The following is a 20,758-nucleotide window of genomic DNA, read 5'->3' as shown; positions in this document are numbered from 1 at the left end:
ATGCTATGTTTGTTTTGCTATCCTATGCTTTGTTTTGTTATGCTATGCTCCGTTTAGTTTTGCTATCCTATGCTTTGTTTTGTTGAGCTATGCTATGTTGTGTTTTGTTATGCTATGCTATGCTTTGTTGTGTTTTGATATGCTATGCTTTGTTATGCTATTTTGTGTTATGCTATACTATGTTTTGTTTTATTATGCTATGCTTTGTTTTGCTATGCTGTTTTGTTATGCTATGCTTTGTTATGCTAAGCTTTGTTATGCTATGCTTTGTTATGCTATGTTTTGTTATGCTATGCCAAGCGTTGTTTTGTTAGGCTATGCTATGTTGTGTTTTGTTATGCTATGCTATGTTGTATTTTGTTATGCTATGCTATGTTTTGTTGTGTTTTGTTATGCTATGCTAGGTTTTGCTATGCTTTGCAATGCTATGTTTTGTTATGTATGCTATGTTTTGTTGTGTGTTGTTATGCTATGCTTTGTTGTGTTTTGTTGTTTTGTTATGCTATGCTTTGTTTTGTTATGCTATGCTTTGTTTTGTTATGCTATGCTTTGTTATGTTATGCTATGTTTCGTTCTGCTATGTGTTGTTGTGTTTTGTTATGCTATGTTTTGTTATGTTATGCTATGTTTTGTTATGCTATGCTGTTTTGTTTTGCTATCCTTTGCTTTGTTATGTTATGCTATGCTATGTTTAGTTTTGCTATCCTATGCTTTGTTATGCTATGCTATGTTTTGTTATGTTTTGCTATGATTTGTTATGCTATGCTATGTTTTGTTGTGTTTTATTATGCTATGCTTTGTTTTGATATGCTATGCTTGGTTATACTATATTTTGTTATGCTAAGCTTTGTTTTGTTATGCTATGCTATGTTGTGTTTGGTTATGCTATGCTATGTTTTGTTGTGTTTTCGTACGCTATGCTATGTTTTGCTATGCTTTGCAATGCTGTGTTTTGTTATGTATGCTATGTTTTGTTGTGTTTAGTTATGCTATGCTATATTTTGTTGTGTTTTGCTATGTTTTGGTATGCTATGTTTTGTTATGCTATGCTTTGTTTTATGTTATGTTATGTTATGTTTTGTTATGTTATGCCGTTTTGTTGTGTTATGTTATGCTAGGCTATGTTTTGTTTTACTATGCTATGTTTTGTTTTGCTATTCTTTGATATGTTATGCTACGGTTTGTTTTGTTATGCTATGCTATGTTTTGCTGTGTTTTGCTATGTTTTGGTATGCTATGCTTTCTTTTATGTTATGTTATGCTATGTTTTGTTCAGCTATGTTTTGTTGTGTTATGTTATGCTATGCTATGTTTTGTTTTACTATGATATGTTTTGTTTTGCTATGCTTTGTTATGTTATGCTTTGTTTTGTTATGCTATGTTTTGTTATGCTATGCTATGTTTTGTTATGCTATGCTTTGTTGTGTTTTGCTATGCTATGTTTTGTTTTGCTATGTTTTGTTTTGCTATCCTATGCTTTGTTTTGTTATGCTGTGCTTTTGCTATCCTATGCTTTTGTTTGTTATGCTATGCTATGCTGTGTTTCGTTATGCTATGCTATGTTTTGTTATGCTATGCGGGTGTGTGAGGGTGAGTGAGGGTGAGGGGGGTAAGGGGGGGTGAGGGTGTGTGAGGGTGAGGGTTTTTGAGGGTGATGGTGTGTGAGGGTGAGAGGGTGAGGGTGTGTGAGGGTGAGGGGGTGAGGGGGTGTTAGAGTGAAGGTGTGTGAGGGTGAGAGGGTGTGAGGGTGAGGGGGTGAGGGTGTGTGAGGGGGTGAGAGGGTGAAGGGGTGTGAGGGTGAGTGAGGGGGTGTGAGGGTATGTGAGGGGTGTGAGGGTGAGAGTGTGTGAGGGTGAGGGGGTGTGAGGGTGAGGCAGGGTGAGGCAGTGTGAGGGCGAGGCAGTGTGAGGGTGAGGGAGTGTGAGGGGGTGTGAGGGTGAGGGGGTGTGAGGGTGAGGGGGTGTGAGAAGTTGAGGGGGTGTGAGTGTGAGAGGGTGTGTGAGGGTGAGAGGGTGTGTGAGGGTGAGAGGGTGTGTGAGGGTGAGAGGGTGTGTGAGGGTGAGAGGGTGAGGGTGTGTGAGGGTGAGGGGGTGTGAGGGTGAGGAGGTGTGTGAGGGGTCAGGGGGTGTGAGGGGGTGAGGGCGAGGGGGTGAGGGCGTGAGGGTGAGTGTCTCCAATGAATGTGGCTGCTTCGCCTTCTTTGAAAATGTTCAGTGCTGCAAATAGAGCATGCCGCCCTAATTATCACAGCATGAGGCCCCAAAGTGAGAATTATCACAGCATGCAGAGAGGCGCCCCACACTGCTGGAGCACTCAACTGCACATTAATTATAGTTGAGTGCTCCAACAGCCTGGGGCGCCTGTTGACATGCTGTGATAAGAGGGATCTCATGCTGTGATAATTGTTACTTGCAGCACAATACTGATTCCCGCCCCTCCAGGACTCCCTGACCTGCCTCATGATTGCCAAGGCAATATTTCTGAAAATATTGTCGTGCTACCGTAAGGCAGGTCATGGAGTCCTCGAGAGGTGGGATCCAGAGCAGACAAATCTGCTCAACAGGATCTTTTTCCAATGGCAGGCCTCCATTTCGAGAGGCCTGCCAATGGAAAAAGGGGGCGTGGTTTCACACAGTACTGAAATCCCCCTGTTCACAATAGGTCTTTGCCCGCAGCAGGGCCATGCCCTGCAATGCAGGCTTCGACCTAAAAACCAGTGTACTGCGCCCAATCCCTATGCTGTTCTCATACTGAGAGTAGCGTTGGGATTGGCCAGAGGAGAAGCTGGGAACTTCAGCCTGTGCACAGAGGAGGAGAGACCAGCTAGCAGAAGACCGGCATGTAAGTTAAAAACAATTATTATCCCAGCCCCCTTGCGCTGCTCCCCCATCTCGCAGGGCCTCACCCGAGCTGCCCCACATTTCCGTGACGCCAGCTACTGCTGAGTAGGATGTGTGTGGCTGTGCTTTATGCTTCATCTTTAAACACAAGAAAGAGACTCTACGTCCCCAGGTCGAGCAGTGAAAGGTAGCCATAAATGGGGACAGGAAAACCCCTCACAACCCTGGGCCTTGGCGCCACTGCTCCTGTTCCACCACAGATATCTATGCCCGAGTGCCATCATAGTACACAGTGTGGTGCCATTTAGCGCACTAGCACTCATACTGTCTTGGGTAGTTTTTCGATTCACTCTTGTTTATTTTTTAGGTCTGAGGCATTCTCGTTATGCCTATTCAATGGCTCTATACAGTATTTGTGATTAAGCCAATGAGCACACAGTCTGTGAGAGCTAATATGTAGATAGTCAGTCGATATGTCGAGGTCTGCAGCTCATGAGCGTTGTGTACAAGATGGCTGAGGCTAAACCACCTGGGATAAAAGACTACCCTCTATACTAAAGGCAATGCATGCAGATTATTGCGTTTTTTATGGGGTGTTAGAGAGCTCTCCGTAATAAGTAGCATTGCACCGTGGGCTATGTCCATCTTGTATTAAGTTCTTTAACTTACGAATTAAGAAAGCACCGCATCTCCAGCTTGTTTTATAATGATGCTGGAATTTTACGAGATGTTAAAAAGCTTTGTTCAAAAAGAGCTTGCGTAAAAGTTGAACGACAACTGCTGTCCCTAAGGTAAGATGGGAGATGCATGCATGCGTTTTGTATTCCAGATTTTCAAATTTTTCACCGATACTATGATTCAGCCATTCCTCCAAGAGGTCAGATTCATGCACCCAGTTAGAAACGGAATCACTCTGAATAGGACAGATACATAGTCATAATACTCTAAAATATTATGCATACAAATATAGTTAATAAGACATTCCTACCTTCTCGCTCTGGCGTTAGTTTTTGCTTCAATAAGTGATTTACAATGGCACTCAGACATATGAAGCACTGCTGCCCCAAAACATTCCAGTTCAAGCTGCTCAAAACACCAATAGCCTCGCAAATCTCGCCATGCCGTATATACTGATGTACAAGCTCAACAGGGCTCAGTTGTCCTTTCGTGATGGCACCTGACAGGAAACAAAAATGAAAAATGGTCAACAAAACTAATAGAGATAGTGGGTTGCAGAAGGAAAAACATGGTGGTAGGAGGATATCAGACTGCTTTTTATGTTAAATGTGCAGTCCAGCGCTCTGAGGAGCCCTGAAGGAGAAAACATGTTTTCTCACATGCACACACAATGTGGTTACATGAAGAAATAAACGTCCAGGGTTCCACGTGATAACCTAAAGAATAGGGTTTTGGGGGACAGCGGAGGGAGGTCTGTCCCCCGGGGGTATTGGGAAAATGTAGGCAGTCTAGCTTGTGAAGATGTGTGGCTCAGGCGTTAGAGGCGGCAGACCCGGAAGCTGAGATCGGCCCTGGACCAGGGTTCAATTCCCCGCCTCGGCGGGTCTTGGGCTAAAAATTCCACGGACTCGATAATTCTCGCTCCGGTGCCTTCTCGACTCACGGGTTCACACTCTGCGACTCTGGGCAATAGCTTGCTTAATCTCCACAACGGCCCCTCACGGCGGGATGCCTGGCTTTCACCTTGTGGATACCCTGCCGGGGCTATCTCACAGGGGAATACCAGGACGGGTTCCTTAAGCAAGCGCCGGGAAACCCACTGCGGGTAGCTGTGCGCTATATAAGCTCAAATACATTTACATAGCAGACTGGGCTTGCTTGGGCTACATGCAGTGCAGAATGTAGTCCAAGGGTATATAGTTCGACATTTTGGGGCTTCCCTCCACCATTATGTTGGTAGGAGGACACGGAGGCAGCCCTCACCCAGTTAGTAAGTGATTTTTTTTATCACCCACCCTCCTGATTTTTGGGAGTTCAGAGGAAGATGAGTGGTGGCTAATGGTCAATATATAGGCAAGCTTGTTGTAACAGGTGCGTAGGGGTTGTTTTATTGTATTGGTTGTCACTTGAATCAGGTGTGGAGTTAGGCAGAAGGCCCACACGGTTGCAGGCCTTTACTTTAGGTTATTTTGATTAAGATAGGATAAGCAGGCAGAAACGGAGGGTCTCATCAAACCCACACCGGAAGTCCTGGAGTTAAAGTGGTTGTGTCATAGGAATAGCGAGTTGAGCATAGGTTAATTAGTCACTTTAGGTAAGGGAGAGGAGTTTGAAAGGAAATGAACAGACAGGTACATTTTTCATGATGTCAAAATGTGGATATTATGTATATTGGGGAGAGAGGGGTTGGGGGTAGGGAAGGTAGGTGATTGGATGTATAGTGAGGTTTCAGTATTGTAAGGCTTTGGGCCAAGGGATTTTTATTTCATCACACCTGTTTCAATAAAGCAACCTTTTTTACACAGAACAAGCCCCAGTGGCATGTAAGTGCCCCTCCTCTTTACCCAATTGGGCTACTTCACAATGCCCATCATAACTGCCAGGCTGTTTGTCAATACGTTTTAAAACTGTGAAGAAAAAAACAATGTTTTTTTGACACTCACTCACAAGTTGAGAGGCCCACTATGAATTTTATGGATAATTTTTTACTGTTTACTATTTCCGAGGGCAGCAGTACATCAATAAATCACACATTAAAATACATATATATATATACATGATATTACAGATACAAAAAGTAAGCTCAGTACACACAAACATGTTAAATGTAAATTAGCCTCAGCATAAAGGAAGCGTAAAACTCATCTGTGGTTATATTCATCAGTTTAAAACATAGATTGTCCTCTCATTGTTTAACATAGATGATAGGAGGGCCTTGTGTTATGAATGTGCCCAGCTTTCTGATCCCATCAGGGTTTGACCGTGGCAGAAAATAGGCAGAGGTACCAAAATAAAAGTGACCATGATTAGCTAATTAGATAGCAAAACATGCATTTGCATAGCCAATAGGTATTGCCTTGGGTACCTTAGAAGTGTTTAGCCAGACCTATTGGCTTTGCCAGTGTCTTTAAGTTATGTTCCAGAACACTGTGGCTGCTGTGCAGCATGTTGAAAAGTTGTAATAAAAAAGTGTTATAAGCGTTTTTGTTACCTTATATATAACCATGAAGACAATATGTACAAATGAACAACCCTATTAAAAGCAAGTATTAACATTAAAAAAGTCTTCTAGTGTTTTTGTCCTTGCAATGCTGGCAACTTCTCCCAGCCTGCACTAATGCTTGTGCTTGTTTGTTATAGCATTTTTAGGTCGAGTCTAGAGCCAGCGTGCATGCGCTGCTCTGTGAGACGTATTGTGGTGTAGTATGAAATAGAAGCCCCACCCACTCTCCGCCCATATTAGTCATTGGCTTGTGTCATTGTCCTTCCTAAATGCTGACTTCTGATTCCTAAAGAGGCTTGTTAGTCCCTCCTTAGTACTGCCTTATCTTCACTTGTAAACTCCCATGGCGACCGGACCCTTTACATCTGTTACACGGTATGCCTTCTTTAGTCTGTGAGAGCTACTTTCATTAATGAGTTTCTCTTACTACAGGCAGCAAATGGGTGCCTGCTTTCACTTTAACCTGAGCGCCCGCATTATCTCAACCCCTCCAACCACCCTGTCGCTGTTTCATCTACCTCGGTCGTCCTTGTGTCTGTTCCTCCCCCCCACCAACCAGAACTAAAGCCTCATCCACGAGACCGTCTACTTGCTGCTATCCTTGCCTGTTTATGTTATTGCCCCCCCACTGCACACTTTTCAAAAGTCCTTTTGTATAGTGCATCCGTTCTGGGCCTGGAGAGCGGTTTCCATGGGCTGCAGCATTAGAAAGGTGAGGGCTAGAGCTGACTTGATGGAGCTCGAAATTCAAAGAGAACGAGTTCCCGGGTGGCCCCACTTGGCAGGCAGTTTATTAGCATTATTGTAAATGCTATTTAAAAGTTTGGGACCTGGGACGCGGAAACTCATTGATGACCCCCGCCTTGGCGAGATCTATTGTTGTCGATTTCTTTGCCGAAGGGGGATATGCCATGTGCACGCGTATGGAGGACTGGCGATGTGCACGCGTATGGCTTGTGGAGTTAGCATAAGGGACAGCAGATGTGCCCGCGTACAGAGGACAGGTCGTGCCATTTTGGAACGAAGCTCGCATGGCACGCTTTCGCTTTCCCTCCCTCGCCCCCTTGTAGGGCCCCCTTGCTCCACACCTCTTGTTTTATTATTTAAATGATTTAAAACCCATGCAAACCTTGAATGCCCAGAGGACAGGCATGGAAACACAAATGCGATGTTATTACTCCGCTTCTTTTCTGCTCAACCGAACGAGAAGAAAAGGAGACTGCAAGCCCAGCCTTAGCAACTGCCAAACTCTCTGAAAACGAAACTATTGTGTCCTGTCGCAAGAGGGCGTATTTAGTAAAAGCGTCACGGCAGCAGTTCTGGAAAATTTAGGCAGCCGCACCCAGGCCTAGTGGAAGTGGTACCGTCTTTCTAAACAACTCTTCTGAGCCTGCCATTCCATTGCTAGCTGTACTCTTTACAGATAGGTAAGCATGTTGAACTCTTCCTCCCCCCCGCCCCCCGTCCCCCCGCGTCTTTCCCTTTTCACTTTTTTAGTCTATTGAACTTTAAAGAAAGTATTTATCTGGAACATTTAAACTAGAAGTTTAATCTTTCTAGAAAGTTGTTAATGGGGGTGTTCTGTTTTGCTTGGAAGTAGATGCTAAAGAAAAGTTCAAAGGCAATCCTAAAAGAAAGAAATGTGCGGCTCGCACATTTCTTTCTTTTAGGATTATGAACTATTCGTTTCAAAAGAAATCGCCCTCGAGATGCTTTTTTTCCATTAACGGGATCTTGTTATGGTTACTGTTGACTGTTTACTGTTACAATTCCTGCATTATAAAGGGCAATTCAGACCCAAGCGTATTTCATGACATACTTGCCAAAATTTGGAAGTAGGGAAGCAGGAGTTTAAAAAATATTTTAGGGGGATTCATTTTCTGCATTGACTTGCTTTGAAATAGGGGATATTTCAGGCGGGAGAAAGTCATTTGGGGCTTTAAAATCGGTGGTCTCTTGTCTGAATCGGATGTGTTGGCATGTCTGTGATAGGTTTTAGGAAGAGGTGTGCTTTGGTTTGAAAATGCACAGTTATCCATTACTATACTTGTTTCTTTTTTAGAGAATAATTAAGCTGTAGTGTTCTAATCTAGGACCGTGATCCATACTGTGACCTTATGCCCCTATACGGCTATAAATCCATTTATTCCCTATATTGGCATAACCGTTCAAGTGCAATATTCAGAAACTCGTCTCTGGCCTCACACGAACAGAGCCACATTTCAGAATCGCTTTCTCTGCCACTTCCTTTGCAACCAATTAGTGCAATGACATAGCAGAAGTTACTATCTAAGATTCCTAGATTAACACTCCGAGTTCTTCAACAAGATAAAAACTCAGCAACCTGGAAATCCCTGCTTGCTGTGTTTTGATTAGTAATAGAACTCTAATGAGCACTGATAGACGATCACTTCCTAGTGCAATCTTTATTGACGTCTTATGTCCAAAAACTTACGTCAAACAAGGCACCTTTCAGGTATAAATATTACCAACGTTGCCTTAAGCAAACGCTGTCTCGCTGCTGCTGAAGTTGCTGTTATGCTGATGATACCATAGCTGCTATCGCAACTGCTATCACTGCTAACTAGCGAACGATGGTGTGGTGAACTTGGGAGCTGAACAGCCGTCCCCCTGCAAGAGCCCAGCAGATGCAAGCTGCCCGCGGACGCTGCCCCTCCTCCTCCTCCTCGAGTCCCTGAAGGAGATACCAGACCTCCATCATTCTATTCCAGAGGTATGGTGTTGACTAAACCCTTAGAGAGAATTCTTGAAGCAAACCTTGGCAAAACCAACTTAACTTAAAGCTACTTACTTACTCCCCTCCCAAGTATTAGGCTTAGGTCAGGTACACTGGGGTAGGCGTAGTTAGAAGCACCAGTTGAGTATTTTAGCCTAATGTATATATGAATGTATATATGTTTTATTCATTTTAAACCATTGTATGGCTAAGAAACCATATCAATGCTTTTACAGTATTATTTCGCAATACTCATCTTACTGTACGTACTTTTTATAATAACAAGTCTTGCAATTGTGGCAATTAATTTCTCTTGTACGAGAAGAAAGACTGTTCAATAAATGTTACCCTTTATTGACAAACGCCCGTCTCTCCATTCTCCACATATTGTGAAAGTAAAACTGCACAACCACCGACTGAGTAAAATAACTGTCTATTGTTTCACACGACCCTAGAGATTGACTCTTATATGAGGAGCAAAGCTGTCATGTTGCACGGTTGTTGGAAAACTGAATCCCTTCTTGTCTGTACCAGGGAAGCAGATCACTTCCTATTCAGTCAAGAAAGTTTCCAGTGACCTCTGAGCTAGTTGGTAACAAACCCAATTAAGTTTAGCATAGTCAGTGGAGGCCTGGAAGATCCGCACTTCTACGTCGATACTATTGTTTATGTTATTCCAATGCGCAGGGCCTATTGGGAAAATAGGAACTACACTACATGGCACCCAAACGTTTGGTAAGGCGATAAACTAACGCAAGACGTTAGAGTAACTCAGTCGTGCATTTTTCACACAGACCCCTTTCTCCCGTAAATACTCCAATAGACGTCTGGAGTGGGTGAAAGGTTAAAATCCGCCCGAACTCAGTAGGAAGAGATTCCTATGTAAAGCTCTGGTTTATTCAACGTTGAAGGATACAGTGTTCCAAAATATTGTGCACTTAATCTTTGTCTCCTTGGAGACCTACTCTGCAAAACCTGCAAAACCTGCATTTATAAAATGCCAGGAGAAAACGGAACCACTGATGCCGCAGCAGATGCGACTCAGCAGGGTCTATTGAACCGGATGCAATAATCATCCCGGTACATTTAAGAAAGTCTATAACTTTAAAACTTATAGAAAACGGACTGACACCACAAGGTGGTACAGTAATTTTCGTGATAGAGGCACACGAATATCGGCAGACAGAGGTATTCTATTCATGGATAAACTTTCCAGCGGCAAACGCTAGAACAAAAGAGTTTCACTATTACAAAAAAGAGAAACCTCCGGATGAGTACGCTCCTTTTGAGGAGACTGAAATCCCACTAAAATTCCAAGAGCACCTGCTCTGGTTTAATGGCGCCCTAAAACATAATGATCATATTACCAGGCTCGGTCCACTAGGTAGACCAGGAGCAACATGGCCGGTTCTAGCCAGCTACACACCACATCCGGACATTGCAAAAATGTCTAAAGAAGAGCTGTTAGTACAGCTAAAAACACTTATAAAAATACATAGGCAATTAGTGCAATATGTAATGCGGACTGCAACAGTCCAACCAGCTGTTAATGTACCACAGCTGACCCCTCATCAGGGGAACACTAATAAAATTACACCACAGAACATACAGTCATGTCTTGGTAAAACACCCATAAAACTGGAACAAATTCCTTTCTGGTTAGCACAGAAAATCACTCAAATAGAGGCAGTATTTCCGGATACTACCCCTATCGAGAAACACAGAATCTGGACAATCTGCCTTCCTATGGGAATCGCACCACACGTGGAGGACTGTGACACTTGGGGTACAGTCTTTGCTTCCATTTACACAAAAACACATGGTGTTCCGTCTATGGCGGTAATACCAGATGTACTACGACAGATTCAAAATGAATACGGTCCAGAACCTGCTTTAACTCTTGGTATGAAATTACTGAAAGGCTTTAAGCAGGTCTCGGCTATATTATTAGCCAACATAAAAGGAGAAGCAGCATCTGTGGCGATCCGCCAGAAGTTGAGGGAAACAGATATAACAGATCAACCAGTTGAGCTTGCCAGAATCATAGAGAAATGCTATGAAGAATTAGGTAGATACAGCTTGGGTGGGAAATCAGTAAAACCCCAACTGCTCGAAAATTCTGAAAAATTATTTATTAAAAATAATTCAAACATTCCTAAAAAGAGCTGGGATGGAAATAAACAATCCACTCCCAAGGAAAAAGTTTTCCAGTCCAGAGGAAAGTCTCCTCGACGGAGGGAAAGAACTCGGACTCGAGAACACCAGTCTCCCCAGAGGGAGCCCTCTGAGAAAAGATATAACCTTAGAAATAGGGATAATTTGAAAAAAAGTGATAGATATCAAAGTATTGTTACACGTCCCTCTCGATCTTTTTCGCAGAATTCGGAAAGAAGAGGACGGTCAGACCCAGGAGAGCACACCAAAAAATCTCAATTTCCGAAAAAGAAGGTAGCCAGTATTAGAGTAATCAACCATGCCGAGAATACTGAGGACACAGTTGAAAAACGGGGAGTGGGCACAGACAATGTTGGACAGTGCAGCAGAAATCACTATAGCCCGCAAGATCTTGATGAGTCATCTGGAGACAGTGGACACGAATGAATACATTCAGGTTGAAACTGCCGACACCAGACTTAGCGAGCCCCATAAGATATACGAAATAACATTGCGTATAGAGGGTGATAAGACTAGGAAAATAAAGGGTCTATTTTGGGATAAACTCTCAAAAGGCTATGACATTCTGTTCGCTGAAAAAGATTGGCCCCCAGAGTTTGTCAGGGAGTGCCCTCGTGGCGAAGAAATGATTATGCCTGCCTTCTCGAGTCACATTCCGATTCACAAAAAATATACTTATGAAAGGAAATGGGCAGTGGCCCAGGCACCGGCATTATATAAAAATCATGTAGGATGGGATGAGGACTCACCTCCTCACAAAATCCAGTTAAAAAGTGAACCAACTGCCAAAACGGCAGTATCCCATTAAGCAAGAAGCTAAAAAAACAAGTTAGGGAGATCTTAGATCAACTTGAATACCAGGGGGTGATTGAAACATGCCCCTCTCAAATGAACAATCCTTTGTTTCCTGTCTCCAAGCCAGACAATTCATATCGTCTAGTTTTGGACTACAGACACCTTAATGCATGTTGCAAAACATTTGCAGTACAAAACTCGCATAGTGCAGCCCTAATGAATAACATAGTTAGGAAAAAGTATAAAACGACATTAGACATATCTAATGGTTTCTTTTGTCAAAACATTGCACCAGAAAGCAGGTATTTGACCGCTTTCTCCGTAATGGGGTCTCAGAAAAATTTCTGTAGGCTCCCACAGGGGTTCAAGAACAGCCCAGGACTATTCTCAGCTAGAGTAACAGAGTTACTACAAATATATGATGATGAGGCATTATCTTACGTAGATGATATCTATCTCACAGACGACGACTTGGATACTCACTTGAAAAGAGTGAACACCATTATACTGGGGTTCGCAGCAGAGGGTTACAAATTCAACTTTAAAAAGTCTCGAATTGCCCATCTGACAGTATTATTCTTAGGATACGAATTATCAAGTGAAGGGAAAAGCCTAGTGGACAACTTCTTAGAGAAGTGCGCTGTACTCCAAGCTCCAAAAACGCTGAAGAATTTGCAATCCATACTAGGCTTTCTGAATTTCGGAAGAACTTACATTCTGAATTACGCAGAGAGGGTTAAACCTCTCTACGAACTAATTTAACCTGATTTTAAACAAATCAATTGGACTCAAAAACACACAGAAATTTTGAGATCACTGCAAACAGACATGTTAGCAAAAACAAAATTAGATACACGTGACAACACACGCGATCTTGTAATCCGAATCATCCCAGGAAGATGCGGATTCACGTACCTGACCTCTAATGAGGGAGAAAAGGTACCAGTAGCTTACAAATCACATTTGTACACAAAGGCTGAAATAAAATTCAGTTCAACTGAGAAAATTCTAACTGCGGTTCAGACTGCTGTAGCAAAAGAAAGGCCCCTAGCACAAGGTAAACGAATAATAATCGTAACACCTATACCGGCTTTAGAAGCGGTAACTAAAGCAAGCATTCCCAATGCTAAAGCTTTGCATCCGAGATGGATTCAGTGGGTTAATTCTCTTGCTGCAACAGACGTAGTTTACGAATTTGATCCTAACTTAAAAACACAGGAATTTTTACAATATGAATATGAATGTCCTCTGCCAATTGAAATCCTGCCTCTCGAAGAATACAGAAGTATTATATATACTGACGGATCAGCACAACCCGCAGTTGGGTGTAAACAAGCTTACAGTCCTGCGTGCTCAATTGTCAAAGGTCGTTGGCACAAAGGAAAATTTAGACCAATGGTCACTAAAACACAATCTCTAGGATATTGCTCAGCTCAACGAGCTGCATTGGTAGCATTTAAGATGGCGCTAGAAAATACCGATCGCGAATTCCCCACACTAATAGTGTGCGATTCTTATTATTGCGTACAATCTTATAATGAATACTTGCAGAATTGGGTGGAAAATGGTTTCAAAGATGCAAAAGGTGGCACAATAAAGCATAAAATGCTTTGGGAACAGGTAGTTCTTTTACAGAAAGAACTACAAAAGACTCACGTGATACACACTCTGAGTCATCAACGTGATGGCGTTGACGTTGCAGGGAATTCATTGGCTGATGAAGCCGCGAAGGCAGCTGTGCAAACGGCTTCCGTAGCTGCGATAACTCGGTCACAAACACAAATAGACAGCGATATTCTACAAGCTGTCAGTACGTCAGTAAAGGATGATAAGAAAACACTCCCAAAAGGCTTTCCAGAAAAGTACTTATATTCAACAGATACGAATAATGTTCCTTTTGCTCGAATCCCTGGAGTGGGGGATAGAGTAATTCCAAACATGGAACACAGGTTAGGACTAATCAAAGTGGCACACGAAGGGCTTGCCTCTGCACACACCGGCGTTTCCGCAACAATATCACTATTAAAACAGAGACATTGGTGGCCTCGCATGAGAATACAAACTAAAAAGTATGTATTAGAATGCGAAATATGCCAAAGGATAAAAGTATCAACAGTAAAACGACCAGCGCAGACACCCCTTCTCATCTCGGATAAACCATTTGCATCTGTTTACCTGGACCACTGTGGTCCCCTACAAAGGGACGGCAACTATAAATATATCATGGTAGCAGTGGATTCCTGTACGAGGTCCATATGGATGTGGCCCCAGCGCTCGGCTGACGCCAGAACGGTTATAAAAGATCTGCGAGTCTTTATCGGCACATACGTAATTGCCACGTTCCATTCTGACCAGGGTCCTGCTTTCAGCTCTCGAGCTTATAAGGAGGCCAAGGCCAGCATGAGAATTGGGTTGCGGTATTCTTGTCCGTCACACCCCGAAGGGAATAGTGTGGTAGAAAGAAAAAACCGGGACATAAAGCGATCTATAACAGCAAAGGTATTAGGTTCAGGCGCTGGGTGGGTCAAACATTTAATAAGTGTCCAAACCAGTCTTAATAACTTGCCAAGAAATCCTCTAAAAGGTTTCAGCCCATACGAACTATTGTTCGGAATTAGAATGAGAATTCAGGACTTAGATAGTCAAGTATCAGTGGTACAAGATAAGAAAACATACTTTGATATCAAAGATCGTTTGGCTGTTTTACAGGACTTGAATGAAACAAGAAAATCCTTAAGCAACATAAAGTTACAGCAACAGCCAGATACCACTGACGAGGCACCACAAGCAACAGCCCCAGCAAGGCCTGTCTGGATTCCAAAGATTGGGGATCTAGTCAGAGAAAAAATAGCGGTGAAGAAGGAATTTGGGCCTTCTTACAGAAAAGCAGTACCTGTCTTGGCAGTCACCGGAACAAGATCAGTAGTACTACCGCCCCTTGCTGGTAAAAAGGAGAACAGAGTTGTATCTATCGACCTGGTAAAACCACAAGCATGTGGCCTATAATCAAAATAGGCCCAGTGGACTCCCAAGAAACAACAGAATACCCAAACTTGCAACAATCCAAGAGGTTCAAACTGAAAGACTAATCACATTCGATCAGCCTGCAGTGCACAGAGAAGGACTATGCAATAATGCCATGGAACTCGTGCCTCTTGAGACACAGATTGAAACAGTTCATCAAGAAACACCAGTCTACAATAATGTGGAATCAGAAAGTGCTACCGAGAGACAGATTGAAAGAACAATCCCAACAATTGACAGAACTGCCTCTGGTTATTTCATCGACTTCGACAACTTCTCTGAAGATCAAAACTACCCCGAAGTGATGCCAGAAACAAAAAACTATTCTAAAGAAAATACAACAGAACTCCTTCAACTAATCAAAGAATTATATCTGGATACACCGTTGATTGAGCATTGGATTATTTCAGGGGTACTCATACTACTAACTATGCCTAATTTTAGTTTTAATTTTAGGAAAGTTTATTACAATTGAATAGACACAGCAAGTCAGAACATCAACCTAGTCCTCAAACCACACAGATCATCCCACGTGAAGAAAAGAGAACTGTCAACAGTAAATTTCACAGCCATTCCAATACCCGGTGGGGTAGTATGGGAGAAAACTGACTATTAGATCTATGGTCCGGTCGAGATCCTGAAGTATCCTCATCAACTGAAGGTTTCCTTAAGTGACTTTGTAAAACCTAGTACATTCTCTGATGATTGGGACTTTAACAGTATTAATGACATGATGTCTGATTTAGTAATGTCAGCTAGATTCACAGAACATGATTATTTACAAGGTTCGTCTAGTTATGAACAGTTGCTCTGTTATACACATTATGGCAATCATTATTTGCATAAATCTGCACAGCCTAGAAATGTTTTTAAGTATAATCAATGGGAACATTGTGCTACACCACCTAAAAGCAGTTCTAAAACATTCTTTGAGAAATTCAAGTACTTCTCAGGGTTTAACACCAGTGATGCAGAAACGTTTTATTACAAACTGTTAGATAAAACAGGAATGAAAACAATGCTGACAAACACTAAATTAATATATTCTGAAGCATTTTATGAAAAGATGACGACATTTGGTTTTGATTATTGGAAAAATAACATTGAAATAAAAACCATTTGGGGTACGAAAGAGTGGCAGGTACAAGGCCTAGAAGCACTATTGAGAACCTGCATGATACCAGAACAAATTATGTTTTTAAATGACACAATTCTTCAAACATCCTGTCTTGGCCTAGCTAAGATCAAAGACCTAAACAAACCGTCTATTCCAAAGCCAATACCTGAAAATGTAACAACAGATATTGAGATAGACGTAACTACAATTTTACATTTTAACAGAACACATCTTGATTGGAAAAAGTGGTTAATCTGGCCTACTGACACAAACAACTGTCAAGATAGATTCCTGAATAAAACACAGGGGTTAAAAATGACCAGATAAGACCCTAGATACCCCCAGAGACAACATCCAGGGATAGTAACAACATACAGTGTAGGGAAACTCTGCCTCGAAAGGCTAGGATCATCCACACTGGCTGAAATTAAGCAACACTTATCTTTACTTAAAGATGGTGCTGATTTGCGCAATTTCATTCTTGGACCACGCAAACAGCGTCAAAAGCGTTTCATAGCGGCCAGCATCTATGCTGCGTACAACGAGGCTTGGAAAGTCACACAAATTGAAACAGCAGAAAAAATACGAGAAATTGATCGTATTAATTTGGAGAAATCACTTTCTGTAGTGGACAATGGGTTAATGACTCTGTCCTCCAGAATATATTCGTTGGACAATATTGTATCCTCTGCCTTTGATATAATAGACAGAGACTTGCTAATGTTACAGCATGGCCAGCCGCAATTACGTTCTATTGTACAATTAGGCTGGACGCTGCAAAATCTTCGTTCAGGCTATGTGCCTTGGCGTTTAATCAACACAACGTCATTGTTTTCCATTTTTAACCTTACTGATAAACAAATCTGCTTGGCACAAAAAGGAGCAGACTATACAATCCTGAGCATCGAAAAACTTGAGAGATTACCATTGACAATGTCAGAAAGTCCTGTCATTGAATGGATAATACACGGAATTATCACTATTCCGATAACAACTTTCCGATTTAAAAAGTGCCTTGAATACATACCTACTGGCCAGTATGAACAATTAGGTAAAGGATATGTTAAGTCAGCATGGAAATTACCATACACACATTCATGCTATAGTGACAGCGACAAAAATGTATTTCTTAGTGGTGAAAACAGTAAACTTTCACTAAGCGGTATAATTTTGTGCCAGGGTATTAATTTACACGGAGCCTGTGAAGGTAATTCTAACAACCTTTCATGCCACCAGCTTGTCACACCTGCAACGCAGATAGAGCCCTTCTTTATGCAACTCGCGAATGGGAGTTACATTCTTAGGACAGACCAAAGATGTTGTGGCCTTGTGCCAGGAAAAGCCTATCTCGTAAGCGTAACTTCCATGGTCAAATGCTGTATGCAAGCATTGTTCCAGAGCGGGCCTGGAGACATAGAGACTCCCATCTGGCCTCGTCTGCATTTCACTTCTATACGAATTGATACTTTAAGCAAAATGAAGTCTGTGCTGTTGCAGACAACAGTGTCCATAACGTCATCAAAAGAGACGTATGATCTCCTAGTTGCAAGGACAGCTACGGAGGTTCATGACCTTTTATCAACAAATTGCCCCGTGCAATTCGTAGAAATGTTGAGCCAACTCCTTAACATGTCTAGTGCCACAGGCATCCCAGGCATATTTAAGACGATTTTTACGGGACTGCTAACACCATTTCAAGCAATTCTGGGAATCATTCCAAATTTTGTCCACTCTGTTTTTGGCGGCATACCCCTATTTTTGGGACTTGTAGCAGGGATTTTATTTTTGACCCTCCTGCTTCGTTATGGCAAGCCACAGCTCAGACATGACTCCTATGGGAATGGAAGAAACAATCCTAGCAGTGCGCTACCGGGACAGAATAACTAGAGTCCTTGGATTGGCCAGGCTGAGAGATCTAAACATGACCTGGTTCCTTTCATTCAGACCGATATGGCAAAATTGCATCTTTCCTGTACTACGATGTATGCTATGCGGAGATGAGTGTGTGTTGAACATCTGTCTTTCACTTCCATCAGCAGTACCAATGGATATCGATACTTTGTTAAGTCCGATAACGGCTCACGCATTGTGTTGTCCCCAGCGGCTACCAATCCTGATGACGGCATTCGTTGAGACTCCTGTGCTACGACTAGGTGGTAACAGTGGAGCGAGTGACAAAAGCAACATCACCCAGGTACGACCTTCTGTGAGCAGTGCTGATCCAGCTTTTGATGACAGCAATCATTCTCACACCTGCCAAGTTACAGCATTATCGAATTTGGTCGAACTGTCACCTGATTTTGTAGACCAATTCTTTGAGAGCCTGTCTGATATGATGTTCTCACCCAAACAGAAACAATAACTTTGGAGAAGCATTCCGACACACAGCTTTCCCATGAACTCTGAATTCGGCCTTCAGTTTTGAACAACAAAAACTGCTAAAAGCGTTGGAACTCTAATTTCCCCGTTCAAGCAATAATTCTTTTGAATTGAACACTTTTTAATATTCATGTTTTTTGGCACGAAAAATTCTTTGCTTTAAGTAGAACTATTCATAGAGAACAGAAGCTTATAATTCTATTTCTATATACATCTAGAGACATAATGACTTCACCAGCCTCTAGCACATTTTACTGCAATGCATTTATATGTGATGAAATTATCTCGCCCTTGATTTCATATGCTATAATTTTTGAATGATTTCTATGCTTCAAAAACGTACAGTACCTAAAATGTTCACGTATTACAAATACGCCTATTTCAAATGCATATATGTATTTTGGGGCGGGCAATGTTACACATGCATCTTATTGCTCTAGTTTTAGTAATTTGATGGACATGAATTCGTGGAGTGGGTGTAGTGTTCTAATCTAGGACCCTGATCGATACTGTGACCTTATGCCCCTATACGGCTATAAATCCATTTATTCCCTATATTGGCATAACCGTTCAAGTGCAATATTCAGAAACTCTTCTCTGGCCTCACACGAACAGAGCCACATTTCAGAATCGCTTTCTCTGCCACTTCCTTTGCAACCAATTAGTGCAATGACATAGCAGAAGTTACTATCTAAGATTCCTAGATTAACACTCCGAGTTCTTCAACAAGATAAAAACTCAGCAACCTGGAAATCCCCGCTTGCTGTGTTTTGATTAGTAATAGAACTCTAATGAGCACTGACAGACGATCACTTCCTAGTGACATCTTTATTGACGTCTTATGTCCAAAAACTTACGTCAAACAAGGCACCTTTCAGGTATAAATATTACCAACGTTGCCTTAAGCAAACGCTGTCTCGCTGCTGCTGAAGTTGCTGTTATGCTGATGATACCATAGCTGCTATCGCTACTGCTATCGCTGCTAACTAGCGAACGATGGTGTGGTGAACTTGGGAGCTGAACAGCCGTCCCCCTGCAAGAGCCCAGCAGATGCAAGCTGCCCGCGGACGCTGCCCCTCCTCCTCCTCCTCGACGCGCTGAGAGAGACGCTGTCTTTTCGCCTGCAGAGAAATACAGCTCCGGCGTTTCTAGTCTACCCTTGCGGGTGACTGGGATATCGAGTCCCTGAAGGAGATACAAGACCTCCATCATTCTATTCCAGAGGTATGGTGTTGACTAAACCCTTAGAGAGAATTCTTGAAGCAAACCTTGGCAAAACCAACTTAACTTAAAGCTACTTACTTACTCCCCTCCCAAGTATTAGGCTTAGGTCAGGTACACTGAGGTAGGCGTAGTTAGAAGCACCAGTTGAGTATTTTAGCCTAATGTATATATGGATGTATATATGTTTTATTCATTTTAAACCATTGTATGGCTAAGAAACCATATCAATGCTTTTACAGTATTATTTCGCAATACTCATCTTACTGTACGTACTTTTTATAACAACAAGTCTTGCAATTGTGGCAATTCATTTCTCTTGTACGAGAAGAAAGACTGTTCAATAAATGTTACCCTTTATTGACAAACGCCCGTCTCTCCATTCTCTACATATTGTGAAAGTAAAACTGCACAACCACTGACTGAGTAAAATAACTGTCTATTGTTTCACACGACCCTAGAGATTGACTCTTATCTGAGGAGCAAAGTTGTCATGTTGCACGGTTGTTGGAAAACTGAATCCCTTCTTGTCTGTACCAGGGAAGCTGATCACTTCCTATTCAGTCAAGAAAGTTTCCAGTGACCTCTGAGCTGGTTGGTAACAAACCCAATTAAGTTTAGCATAGTCAGTGGAGGCCTGGAAGATCCACACTTCTACGTCGATACTACTGTTTATGTTATTCCAATGCGCAGGGCCTATTGGGAAAATAGGAACTACACTACAAAGCGATGTCACATACTCAGAGAAGCAGCAGGTGAGCTAACAAGATTTAACGTACCCGTTTCAAGTATAATGGTTTTATGCATTATGCAGGGTGTTTCTACAAGTACAGGGTGAGGGGCTTCTGTGTTACTTCAGGCTGATGGGTGTGCCTGCAGGGTGATGGGCGAGCCTGTCTGTGGTATCTTGTGTGTCATGGTAGCATTGTAACCATGACACCTGGACCATAGTGTAACAACCGGATTCTCAGGACAGCAGCTCACCAACCGTGGCTAACCCAGTCGTCACGTAACGACACTCTTCTCAGGCCACTATTTACAAGACATCTAGAATACTCACTTGAGAAAGTGAAAAGAAGCTATTTACATGCCTGTATACTCAAACATACCACTAACTCCTAATGGATTCCATATCTCATCCTATATTTACCTCATTTTATATTCTTTCTATCTTTATAGTCTCGTAAGACTGTTTCTATCTTCATAGTCCCGTAAGACTATCTTTAACGTCACCAGACGATCTCTTTAACGTCACCCGACGATATCTTTAACGTCACCCGACAATCTCT

General features: G+C 42.2%; 1 protein-coding gene across 2 annotated transcripts in view; it reads right to left on the bottom strand.

The window, feature by feature from the left end:
- WDPCP (WD repeat containing planar cell polarity effector) overlaps nucleotides 1-20,758 on the bottom strand; it is a 2,342,145-nt gene that overhangs the window by 1,099,906 nt on the left and 1,221,481 nt on the right. For both annotated transcript variants that reach the window (XM_086927625.1, XM_086927624.1), the window contains one exon: nucleotides 3,829-4,017. In XM_086927625.1, the coding sequence (XP_086783751.1) occupies nucleotides 3,829-4,017 (189 nt within the window). The remainder of the gene's footprint in view (nucleotides 1-3,828; nucleotides 4,018-20,758) is intronic.

This window comes from Lissotriton vulgaris, chromosome 6 (genome assembly GCF_964263255.1).
Source record: "Lissotriton vulgaris chromosome 6, aLisVul1.2, whole genome shotgun sequence".
NCBI classification, from domain to species: domain Eukaryota; kingdom Metazoa; phylum Chordata; class Amphibia; order Caudata; family Salamandridae; genus Lissotriton; species Lissotriton vulgaris.
The sequence above is the reverse complement of the archived record's forward strand: the minus strand, read 5'-3'. Positions and strand labels throughout refer to the sequence as shown.